Raw genomic sequence first — 12,680 nt, forward strand, 5'->3', positions numbered from 1 at the left:
ACAGAGAAAGTTTCAGGACAGTCAAGCATAGGCACTGAAAGACAGAAAGCTGATGAAGATGTAATTGAATGAGGGGTCCATGTTCCAGTATACAGCAGAACTTGGCAACTTCAGCCATGTGGTTCTAGCTTTCGAGGTGAGGATAGAAGAAATGGGTTATGAAATTTGTCTCCACATCTAAAAAAAAAGTCACTGAACTCAGGCATGTGTCAGGGATGGCCCTAAACAGAGGCTTAGAGAGGTCATTGCACGAAGCTGTGAAGATGAAGCCTGAATTGCCTTCGAGAACCCACAATGTTAGAGGTGTCAGAACCATGGGATCCCTGCTGAGGAAAGCTGCTAACAAGGCATGGAACCAGCCACAGAGAGAGAGAGAGAGAGAGAGAGAGAGAGAGAGAGAGAGAGAGAGAGAGAGAGACAGAGACAGAGACAGAGAAACAGAGAGAGAGACAGAGAGAGAGACAGAGAGAGAGACAGAGAGAGAGAGAGAGAGAGAGAGAGAGAGAGAGAGAGAGAGATGCTTTTGGTCACTAAACTCCCTTCTCTACATGTTGGAACGATCATGTGTATCCTGTCCCATTATTTGTTGGAAGTCTCTGATCTGTTTTTTATTTTGATTTTATAGGGGATTATAATTAAGAGATTGTATGACCCTGAGAAGAGACTTTGAGCTTTGGACTTTTAAATATTATTGAGACTGTGATAGACTATGGGGAATTTCAAAGTTGGACTAAATTAATTTTGCATTATGATATTGTTATAATTTTATGGGGGCCAGGGAGTGGAATGTGGTATTTTGAATGTAACTGTCTCCCATAATCTCATAGAGAGTGGTTCTCTTAGGAGGTATGGCTTTGTTGGAGTGGGTATGGCCTTGTTAGAGGAAACGTGCCACTGTGGGGGTGGGTTTTGAGGTTTCCTGTGCTCAGGATACTGCCCAGTCAGTGTCTCAGGTGACTTCCTGTTGCCTACGAGATGTAGAATGTTCAGATACCTCTGCTGTGCCACATCTGATTCCACACCACCGTGTTCCCATCATGATGATAATGGAACGAGTCTCTGAAACTGTAAGTGAGCCAGCACAATGAAATGTTTCGCTTGTATGAGTTGCCATGTTCATGGTGTCTCTTCACAGCAACAGAAACCCTAACTAAGAGAACTTTTTTTTTAATCATATAAACTCGAAACCAGGGAGGATTTAGTGTCATAGGGCTATAAATCCAACTACTCTTGAGGTTGAGACAGGAGGATTGCATGTGTAAAGTCAGCTCTAACAACTTAACAAGACCCTGTCATAAAATTAAGAAGAAGTGATAGGAAGGTGTGGGGATACTCAGTGGCAATGCCCTTGCCCAGTTTGTGCGAGGCCCCGGGTTCAACTGTCAACATTCCTCACCCATAATCCAGACCTCAGGCTATTGTTTCAAAGAGACTGAGGCTATCTGCTGTAGGGCCTACGAATCAACAAGAATAGTACTGATTTTGTCTTGCCTACATGATAATGTCTTGGAGGAGACCACCCTCCTTCGGGGTGGTTTGACCTTAGACTGTGATTATGCCCTGGCTATTCACTTGTCAACATATTTTCTGCCAGTTCTGGGTAATTGGTATTGATTGTCTTGAATGGCTTTCTTCGAGCCCCATTTTTTTTCCTTGTCTTAATTCAAAAGGACCGATGAATTACAGAAAATGATTTTTGAGCATCTCTTGATATAATCATTTGTAAATGCCTCCTTAAATGTATTGTGGCAAGGATACCTGGTTGGTAATAGGTGGAGTGTGGACAGCAATAGGCATCACGGAGAAGAACTTGGCCTCTTTTGTCTCATTTAACATTTTCCAAACATTTTATCCATTGACTCTTTACAAGACATCTTAAGGCATGTGTTTTAAAATGCTGTTTACATATGAAGAAACCAAGGCCCAGATAAATGAAGTTATATATCTAACTCACACAGTTGCAAACTTAAGAACAAGCTTGCCTTAGAGTTAGAAAAAGAAGGAAAGTATAGGTAGTGTGATAATAAAACACGGTGCCATTTTTATTTTAACTTTAGCTGTTCCACTGTTTGATTTTTACCTTGTTCTTTAATTCCATGAACAGTTACTGGGGGTTCACTGTGTGTTCCAGAGGTACCAGATACCACAGAGATAATCTCCTCGTGAAACAGAAACAAGCTGAAGAAACATATGCCCCTGCTCCTGATACAGAGTCAGTGCAAAGGAAGTACGGAGAAGTGAGGGTGGGGTGGGCATGTTCGTGAAGGTTCAGATAATCAGGGAAGGCTTTTTGGTGGAGGCAGCCTTTGATGCAGACCTTGGATTCCCTGAAATCAGGGGGACAGAAAATATATAAGAAAAGTCCAGGAGCCCCACATAGTAGCTGAGACAAGCCAACCAGGTGGATGTCTCCCACATTTGAGACACTCGCACAATGCACATGTCTAAGACTTAGTAATTTAGGTAACTGCTCTCTCTTGACCACCACAGTGGGTAAATTCTTAGTGATTTTTTAAAAAGACTTACTTGACTAAAATGCCTCTGTTCAGAATAATTACTGTGCCTATCACATACTCTGAGGTAAATTAACCTGTGGACACATGCCAGGTCTTAATATCCTATCCAAAGGCAAACAGTGAACAGCTAAAGTTGCTGAGAACTGCCTTAATATAGGAAGGCAAACAAGAATCCCACAGAGCATTTATGCCAGCTTAGAATGGAAGGAATAAGAGCTTCCATTTATAAAATGCCTACCGACTTTGATTATCTCTTGATACTACATATATACCTTTCCATTATGTTGGGAAAGTTACTGTCACATTGTCATTCTGCAGATGAAGGTCTCACAGTGGTCCCCTGATTGCTTAAGGTGAAAACCAGTAGAAGTAGGAGAAGCAGGTCAGGAATTCTGATCTAGGTATGACATCTGAACTTTCATTATTCTATCTCTCTCTCTCTGTCTGTCTCTGTCTCTCTCTCTGTCTGTCTGTCTCTGTCTCTGTCTCTGTCTCTCTGTCTCTGTCTCTCTGTCTCTCTCTCTCTCTGTCTCTCTCTCTCTGTCTCTCTCTCTCTCTCCATGTATGTGTGTGTGTTTGCACAGACTGTGTGTTTGTGTGATGTTCTAAATTCTTCTGGGTCTCCAAATTCCAATCCTGCTTATATTGTCACGTTCTTTATCTTGGTCACTCTTTTCAAAGGCTTTCTAGATAACTAGACTTGAATTTGGATCTTGGGCAAAGGCTCCCTAAGATAGAATTCTATCTGTCTAAGAGTGTGGTTTGGTAAGAAGAATGGTTAGAGCTTAGAGTTCATGTGGGCCTGAGTTCAAATTCTGGCCTGATTACTTTGCGTTTTATCTATGGGTTGTAAACACATCTTCAAGGCTGAGTTCTGATATCAAAATAAAGCTAACACAGTGGCTGATTTCTTACAAGGCTTGTTCTAAACATTAGATATGCTGGACACACAGTAGAGGGCAACTGGAAGTTTCTTTCATTTCCATCCTTTGTTAATTGGTAGAGAGTGTTCTAAATTCATTTTGGCATTGTCAACACCAACTGTAGGATGTTACACTTATTAGGAACTTAAAAAAAGCAGGGTGACCTCATCCTCCCCCTACTCTGAGAAGTCTAGGATCAGGTAAACTATGGCCCAGTAGCCTGATACTTTGGTTTTTGTTTTAGTGGTTTTTATTGAAAGAGAGTCATATTCATGAACACATTGTCTATGATTGCTTTATTCAAAAAGTCAAAGATTTTACTATTTGGTACCTTCTAGAAAGCTTGTGGACTTAAGTCTTATTTGCATATCTTTTCAATGAGGGTGAGTATTTGAAGGTTGTTTGGCTTTGAGGATAGAGAAATTCTTCTATTTCTTACACTCTATATATTATCATGTGCCTTTATTTTATTTATATCTGTCTTAGCTTTTATTCATCCCATTTTTATGATATATGCTATTTTCTCTCCCTCCTACTAAACATTTATACATGAGTGAACTTCTTCCTTCTTTTTTCTTTCTTTCTTTCTTTCTTTCTTTCTTTCTTTCTTTCTTTCCTTTCTTTCTTTCTTTCTTTCTTTCTTTCTTTCTTTCTTTCTTCCTATTTATTTCTTTTACATTTACTCCTAAATTCCTAGAACCTTGACAGGAGCCTGGCACACAGTAGGCACTTCACTAATGAGTCCATTAGCATTGGCTTCATTGTAAAGGTTAGGTTAGACAAACCATGCTAGAGACTTTGTTTTGTGGACGATCTGGGGGACTTTAGAGAGAGTGTGTTCTAGACTTCTCTGAAATGGGTATCATCTCTTTTTCTTTTATCTGTTATGGAGGGGACAACTGAACTTCTGGTTTATTAATTGCTTCTTAAGGTGTAATATGAACACTGTCTAGAAAAGGACATTGTCATGGTACAATTTCTAATTCAGGACATTAGTCTGGTGTCCTAGATGCTGCATTTGCCACAATCTCTTCCTACTGCTAGGATTGCTGGTCTGTGCCATGAGTACAAAGGTTTTCACTCAGAATCTACCCTGGTACTTAGAGGAAGAAGGCTTTCATATTTGTGGAACATGGAGACCACCATTGTCTTTCATTCTTTTCTGATATTTTCTTAACTTTTATTTATGTGTATGTGAGAGTGTAGTAATGTGCATACTATAGCATGCATATAGAGATCAGAGGACAACTTTAGGAGTGGGTTCTCTCCTTCCACTGTGGATTCTGGGCACCAATCTTGGATTCTCAGACTTCTGAGTGAGGACTTCATCCTAGTGAGCCATCTTGCTGACCCATCTTCTTTTTGTCAATCCTTACCTCTAAACAACTTGCTTCCAGACCTAACTTTCCATGGCTCCCCCACCTCTAGCATCTTAAGTCTCCTTAATGTCTGCCATTTATCCCATAACTCTCAGAAGTAACTTCTGTTGGAATTACCAGGTTGTCCCCTCACAGCTACCTCCGTTCTCTGTAGCATTTTCTACAGATAATGACTTCTCCTTGTTTCTCCTATCATCTCTTTGCTTTGCTAACCTGCACTTCCTCTCCAAACCTCTGCCTGTAGACTGTTAATCATGATCAGTTTGGGAACCTCAGCCCCTCACTCTCTGCTTTGTTCCTATTCTTTCTCTAGTCTTAATTGCCCCACCCCATAGTCTCCTTTGCCATCCCCAGAGGACGGTTCCAAACACCCCTCTTGCCTAAATTCTACTTCTCTATTCCTGAGGTTGCCTGGGACATTTTTACTTGGGAATTCTACCAGCTTCCTCAGACTAAATATATCTATAGTCATATTTATCTTCTTTGCTCACAACCATTTCTCCCTCCCCCAGATGTTTCTCTTTCCAGTATAAGCCACTCTCCCTCCTCTTCAAGGTTCATTTACAGATTAAGTACAATTTCCCTTTAGTATTGAGAAAAATAAGACTCTGAGTTCAGAAACATTCTCAAGGCTGCACAATAACTAAGATAAGACTTGAACCCAGTACTGCATGAATCCTAAATCTCCTTCTCATTCTGTCACAACAGCTGCGTAGTGTTACATGCACACACCTTTGCAAATGCAATTCAGACCAATGCAAATGTTAATTTCTCCAGAATTGGTAAATCTAACTCTAAATCCACTGGCAGGTATAACCATCCACGTTAATGTTCCTATACTATGTGCATATACCCAATTTTCAACTGTTATTTCATTATTTGTCCACGCTGATCTCTCAGGTAGACAAAAGCACCACAAGGGTCCTTGCTATTTTTCCATCCATTCTAACTGGAATGCAGTGTGCATGATCAATGCGTGTTTGCGGAATGAATGAACAGGTGAGGTAAGTGTACTAGGACCTTTGGTAGTAGAAGTGGAGGACACTGGTCCCTATATGAATGATGGTGATAGTATTATCTTCTGTGCCCACAGCATGGCACTAACTGAGCAGAATGGGTGGGGAAGCCACCTTCTGATTCCATCTCCACCTGTGGAAGTTTCAGCGGAAGGCAATCGAGATGCAGGCTTTCTCACAAGGCTGTGTTTGCCAAGGGTAAGGGAAGACCTTGTTTACTAAGTCCTGGCATTCTGAGCTCTACTGCTATTTTTATGCAGGCTGAATATGTGATAAGGTCTCATATTCCTCTCTGAACCTCATTTTCCAAATCCAGAGAGGCATACTGGGAATATAGGAGTATTTTAGTGGTTTTCCGACTTTTTATCAACAAGGATCTATTCTTTAAAGTTTCTCTCCTGTACCCCCATGATTTGCAAAGCACTGATTTAGTAACAAAATCACTATATTTCGTAAGGGTAAAAAGCCAGCAGCCATCTTTAACCGTGAATGTGTGAACTGCTGAGGTGGCAAAACTAACGTGGAATGCCAAACAAGGAATTTCAGTTTAAAGCCAAGACCTTGGATGTTTCTGTCATCCTCCAGGCTGGATTTGGACCAAGTCAGGGCTCCCTGTAGTCTACCTGGCATAGTGGAAAGAGCCACTGGACTCTTCTATCCCTTGAGCCCCAAAGACTGCTTCCCTGAAGAGGCACAAAGGGACCCAGAAGTTCCTGCGATCTGTGATTCTGTCTTACCTTCCCTCCTTCTGGAACTGAGGTGCTGCTCGTTAGAAACTGACACTCACAAAGGAGAACTCTCCCCTCACATCTCCAAGGGTATGAGGGCGAAACCAGGATGACAGAAACGGAATAGACATGAACAAGGACAGCGCATTTGCAAACGTAAAAGCATCCATACAAAATAAAAGCTTCTGGACTACAGATGACTAGACAGAAGTGGATATGAGAGGCCAACAGACAATCAACCAGTTGGTGCAGGAGGAAACGCATGCTACCGCCTCTCTTACAGAGCACAAAGCAGTTAACACCGGCTCGATACTTACAAGTAATAGGAGTAGGAATAAGCATTTCTTCTATATATTGATGGGCAGTCAGATGAAGGAAATGTCCAAAAGGGGGGGAAAAAAGAAAAGACAAACAAAGAAGAATTAGGTTTATATGAAATCATGAAATCTCAGAAATGCATATCATTTTAGTAACCCTAAGCTCAAAGAGATGCAGCATCTGCTTACACATCAGCTACTATTAGTGGCGGAAGAAGTGAGAGGGCCCTCACCTCTGACAGAGGCTCCTCGCCTGCTGCAGAGGAAGCCAAGGTTCTTGTGGCTGTCTGCACTGTTTGAAAGTTCTTCCTTGGGGGTAGCTAAAACAAACTTCCTTATAATGATGGACTTACGAAAGTCTGGGGTAGCTTTCTGTGGCCTCCTAGAAATAGACTACCAAACTTTCATATTCCATGTTCCTAGAATCCAAGCAACGACAGACACAGTAGCATTTGTCATCTCAACTATTCCACAGAAGATCACGCTCACATCAACTCTGTAAGAGGGCATGCATGCCCGATACAGCGAAACAACCGCACAGCATCATTGCCAGCTCCTCAGGCACCCACGTTTCCAGGCTCATGTGTAGTATCTAGTCCCCAGTAATGAGTCATGGATGATCCTGGGCGACAAATAAAATGTAGTAAGATTGTGTTCTTGGATTTCTAAGCTGGGTATTAGGAAAAAGAAGCTCTGTGGTTCCTTTGTGCTGGACCTCTCTGTTAGATGCCTGAGTGTCCGTGTAAGTAATTCAACTTCCCCAAAGCTGCCATGCCGGAGAGATCACACAGAGAAGCCCCGAGATTACAAAAAGGGAAAGAAATGACCAAGTATTTTCCAGTCCTTCCAGCCCAAGCTAGAGTTCCAACAAGTTATCTCAGCTGAGACCCTGAGTATCACAGAACAAATACGTTTCCTTTATGCCCTACGCAAAGTGAAGATCTAGGCAGAGTACAAAAATAGTAATTCTTCACATCATCAGGTTTTTTGAGAAGGAAGAATCATAACCCAAGGTGTCAACAGATCCCAACTTGAATAAACTCTGCCTTTATGTTCTCATCTACAGCTAATGATTTCCCAACTGGATTCCAGGATTCCAGGAGGTCTTCAGAGTGGCCATAGGGAGGGAGGATATGAAAGGGGGTCTTCTGGTCTTCTGCTGCTCACCAGAGCCAGGGCACCTCGGTTTGTGTCAATTTTGTACCATCTAACATTTCACATGGCTAAGCTTCCTTTTCGAAGCTTAAATAATCACTGCCTTCAGGCTTTTCCTAATGTCCCCACTAGCTCTCGGCTTCAAGGCATTCACAAACCTTTATGTATGTCCATTGTATTCCCCTTGCTGTAACTTATCTTATGTTGTAAGAAAATAAATAGGGATGTTTTTATTTCACATCGGTTTTCTCTACACTGAAATAATACATGATGCATTTGAGGATTGGGAAAGAATGCTAAGAAATTCAGGTTCCCAAATATCCTCCTGAATGAGCAAGAATCATTCCGTTTATTCTTGAATGATTTGATTAATTGTAATTATTATCCTTTTTTGTCACAGGAAGACTCAGTCTTTAGAACCACAGAGGTGTGGACACATATTCAGACCGCAAAGGTGTGAACACCTATTCTGAGCTCAGGATTTCTACCTTTCAAGTTAGAAATAGCAGAAGTCCCCAAGGCAGGGTTAGCAAAGCCCAACCCAATAACCCTAAAAGTCCAGAAGAAAGGTGAGTAGTAAAAAAAAAACATATAGAAACCATGCTTGCTTGGTAGGCTGAGCTGGGGGAAATGAACCCCAGCATAACAAGACCCCGTGACCACCAGCCCCCAGCCAAACTGTTCAGGATCCTGGACCAAATGAATAATGACCCTGGAGAATGAAAGGGAAAGACTCAGATGGACAGAAACTGGATAAACTCATGCGAGTCGTCAAATCCCCATCTGCTAGTCATACAGGTTGCCACTGCTTCATCTTCTTCATCCCCTATGGCTGGGGCAGTGTCAGAAAATGCTGTGCTTGAAAGGCAGGAAGCTCAGGATCCAAAGATTTCTTGTTATGATTTGACCATCTCCTTGGAAGCCGATGGTGTGACTTGAACCCCCAACTCATATGCTGTCACTATCAGAGGTTTTCTGGGGGTGACTGAGACCAGAGAAGAGCATCAGGGTTGGGGTGGGGGGGGTAGAAGGTCATGACGGACCTAGTGGCTTTATGAGAAGAGGGAGACATACTCAGTCTGCCCGCTGGATGACGTCCTCCCACCCTGTGGTGGGGGCAGCAAGAAGGCCCTTTGCAGAAGTTGAGCAGATGCTGGCAGCATGCCATTGGATTACCCAGAAAGATACAAAATAGGTATTTTTTTTTAAAAGTTACCCTGTCTGAGGAGTTTCAATTTGCATTCCCTATTTTAAATGTACAATCAAATGCTGTCTTAAAGTGCCCTTCACATTTAATTCAATATAGCTTGCCTGAAAAAAAAAAGTTACCCTGTCTCAGGTACTTTGTTACAGCAATAGAACTGGATTAATCATTTTACGTATTTTCGACAAGAGGAGAAGAGGCGAGTGTTCTAATTTCAGCTCTTTTGCTTGCTCACTGTGTCATTTTAGACAAGCAGACCCGCCCCCCAAACCTGTTTCCTGATCCATGTATTCAGTTGTTGCTACACATGATAGACACTTCAAAAAGCTTTGGGTCCTGGAACTACAGGAAGGTCGAGTATGCCAGTACCATCATTTACAGATGCATGTTCTGGAACAAGTAATTAAATAGCCCCTTGTTCCAATTCCTCTGTCTCAGACATTGGAAACAAAGACTACCTATTCCCAAGAATAACCATGGCTATATGGCAATTTACATTAGATGACTTTATTTAAATTATATCCAAATATGATATGACATAATATACATTTTTTTAAATTACATTAATCTAAATTAACATTAGTCAATATTAATCTATATTTGGAATATGCTAAGAATAGATGAAAGGTAGATTATGTCTCACCCCATATACAAATATAAAAAAATTGCTGCTTCTTTCTTACATCATTAGGACAATGTTCATTCTTTGGTGTAGTGATATTTTGTTTGTGCTTTAACAAATAACTTGCCTGAAGATCAGAGTAAAGAGCTATGCTGCTAGAGGCCAGGGAACAGTGGCACACACCTTTAATCCCAGGAAACAGAGGCAAAGGAATCTCTGTTAGTTCAAAGCCACCCTGGGCTATACAAGATGGAATCTGTCTAAAAGAGAAACAGAGCTCACACACCTTTAATCCCAGCACTAGGGAGGTGGAGACAGGAGTGATTTGGCTGGGTGGAGAGAAGAATATAAGGTGGAGGAGACAGGAGCTTAGTACAGTCTGAGGAGGCAGCAGTCAGAAGCAGTCAGAGGATGTAGTCTGAGGACAGGATTGCCCTTCTGGTCTGAGAATTTGGTAGAGGTAAAAGGTCTCTCTAGTGGCTGGCTGCTCTGCTTCTCTGATCTCTCGGCTTTCAGCTCCTAATACCTGACTCCAGGCTTTTATTTAATAAGACCAATTAGAATTCATCTATACTTTGGAGAACAGTGAAAATAGTTATCAATAATAATAAAATGAAAACAAATATATAGGTACACTTATTAGGTACCAACACTGTTTTATGCCCTTATCACAGATTAGCTTGTGTGTTTCCTTACAGCTATCCAAAGAAATAGACACTATCATCTTAGCTTTATAGAAGAATAAACTGAAGCAAATGGGGATGAAGATGACAAACCAGTATCTCGATTTGATGGCATCACCTCTCCAAAGGTCATGTTCTTAACCACTGTGTAGACATAATACAGGGTACCAGACATGGACCAGACATGATGATGCCCCATGCCTCAGCTCTTTGAATTTTCTCAAAAATGTAGACATTGTTACTATTACTGTTAACCGAGGAACCCAACGCTCTAAGAGGATATTCCTCACTAGATCAAAGATTTTGAGCACCTGTGGAGAAGTTGGAACGCTTCTGTCCTGAGCTGAGCTTTCTCTCTATTGGCAGCTGCTTCCTTATAGGCAGAAGGTGTTGTTCAGTATTCTGATTCTCTGAATTTTCTGTTCTCAACATTCAAGGTTCACCTCCTTTGAGGCCACCTCCAGCCAACAACATGCTTACTTCTTCCCATTTAAACACAGATTGCCTGTTTTCTGAGTTGTCTCGGAGGTCACCAAACCTAGTGCTGTCTCTGAGCTGTCGTCAATGAAACTCCAAGAACGGCAGTGATCAGCGGTTTTCTAATAATGGGCAATCTTTCCTCAACCAAGCAGGAAAGTTACAGATATCTGCTCTGTGACCACAACACAGTTTACATGTGTGTATTCTCTAAACCTTGAAGAAGATTTACTGAAGGTCTGAATTTACAAGGATACAGTGATATTGCAGATAACAGATTGCCTGAAACCAAAAATCCTGAACACAAAGACAGCTGTGCTTAGGAAGGGGAAAAAAACAATATCCCAAACTTAATAAATCACATACTACAGAATCGCCTTTTAGCTGGCTGACAACACTGACTTCAGGTAGGATTTCTCTTTGTTCTATATCATTTTAACAGTGCTAACTTGTCTATGTAATCACACATTTGGTCATTTACCCATCTGTCTAGCCCCTAAACTTATCTATCTATCCATCCATCCATCCATCCATCCATCCATCCATCCATCCATCCACTCACCTAACAATTCTATCCATCGACCCCTGAAATTAACCCTCCCATTCATCTGATCATCTATTCACTCAGCCCTCCATCCATCCAACGACACATTCATTATCCACTCAAGCATCATTTAATTATTAATTAGAAAACTTTCCTGAGAGTCTACTAATATACCTGTCTCTGCCAAGTACTATAGATAGACGAACGAGCTTCTGATCCAGCCCACCTGGTCTAATATGAAAGCCAGGCAAGAAAATTACAGAGGAGACAATAATGATAGCTTCCACTTAAATAGAAGACAATCACTTATGTCCCAGATACTAGTGTAAGGCCATTGCAGGAGAGTGGGCAGGGGGATTGTAAGATTGTAAGAGGAGGCAGATGACTGGAAGGAAACAGTAGACACAGCAAGGCAGCTGCAAATACGATTGCAGAGCCGATGATGCAGCATGCACAAGGCACATGAAAGCTCAAGCCAGTCATAATCCCAGGGTGCAGAGAGGAGGCGGGTACAAAGTCCAAGACCTAGCTAAGGAGCTGTTGGCAGTTGATACATGTGGGAGGAAAGTCGGTCTTCTTTAAGGCTATAGTCCCTGATGGGGTTAACATACTCCCATGGAAGGACACACATCCAAGGATATATGAGCGGTATCAACTACACTTGATGTGTTTGTTTTTAAAGGGAATATAAGTTGGATAGGTGGGGAAGGAGTTTTGGATGTGTGAGGAGCGGAGGGTAGGATGAATGTGGTCAAAATACATTGAGTGAAATTCCCTAAGAATAAAAAGTGAAAATAAAAAGTAAAAAAAAAAGCTACTTTTTAAACAATAGGGCATATATCAGCTAAACCAGATATTATTCTAAGTGAATCATGTGGACAGCCTCATTTTATCATCACACTAGCCCTATGAGACATTATTATCCTTATTTTATAGACAAAGAAAAAGAGGATCAAAGAAGTGACCCAGAGTTACACAGTGGGTATGTGGAGTGGATGCTGGGTATTAGTATCTGGGAGTCTTCCTTCAAGAGTCCATGTTCCCAAGTGTTGAGTTATATTTTCTTCCATAGTGAGAGTTGGAATACGACAATGGACGGATGTGGGACCATACTGC

At 41.5% G+C, this 12,680-nt stretch overlaps 1 protein-coding gene across 13 annotated transcripts in view; it reads right to left on the reverse strand.

Annotated features, from left to right (window-relative positions):
• Positions 1-12,680, reverse strand: part of Ptprt (protein tyrosine phosphatase receptor type T) — a 1,058,455-nt gene that overhangs the window by 146,192 nt on the left and 899,583 nt on the right. For 8 of the 13 annotated variants that reach the window (XM_075962945.1, XM_075962938.1, XM_075962944.1 and 5 more), the window contains one exon: positions 6,880-6,909. The exons of the other annotated variants lie outside the window; for them this stretch is intronic. In XM_075962945.1, the coding sequence (XP_075819060.1) occupies positions 6,880-6,909 (30 nt within the window). The remainder of the gene's footprint in view (positions 1-6,879; positions 6,910-12,680) is intronic. 13 annotated transcript variants of the gene reach the window in all.

Source organism: Microtus pennsylvanicus, chromosome 2, assembly GCF_037038515.1.
Source record: "Microtus pennsylvanicus isolate mMicPen1 chromosome 2, mMicPen1.hap1, whole genome shotgun sequence".
NCBI classification, from domain to species: domain Eukaryota; kingdom Metazoa; phylum Chordata; class Mammalia; order Rodentia; family Cricetidae; genus Microtus; species Microtus pennsylvanicus.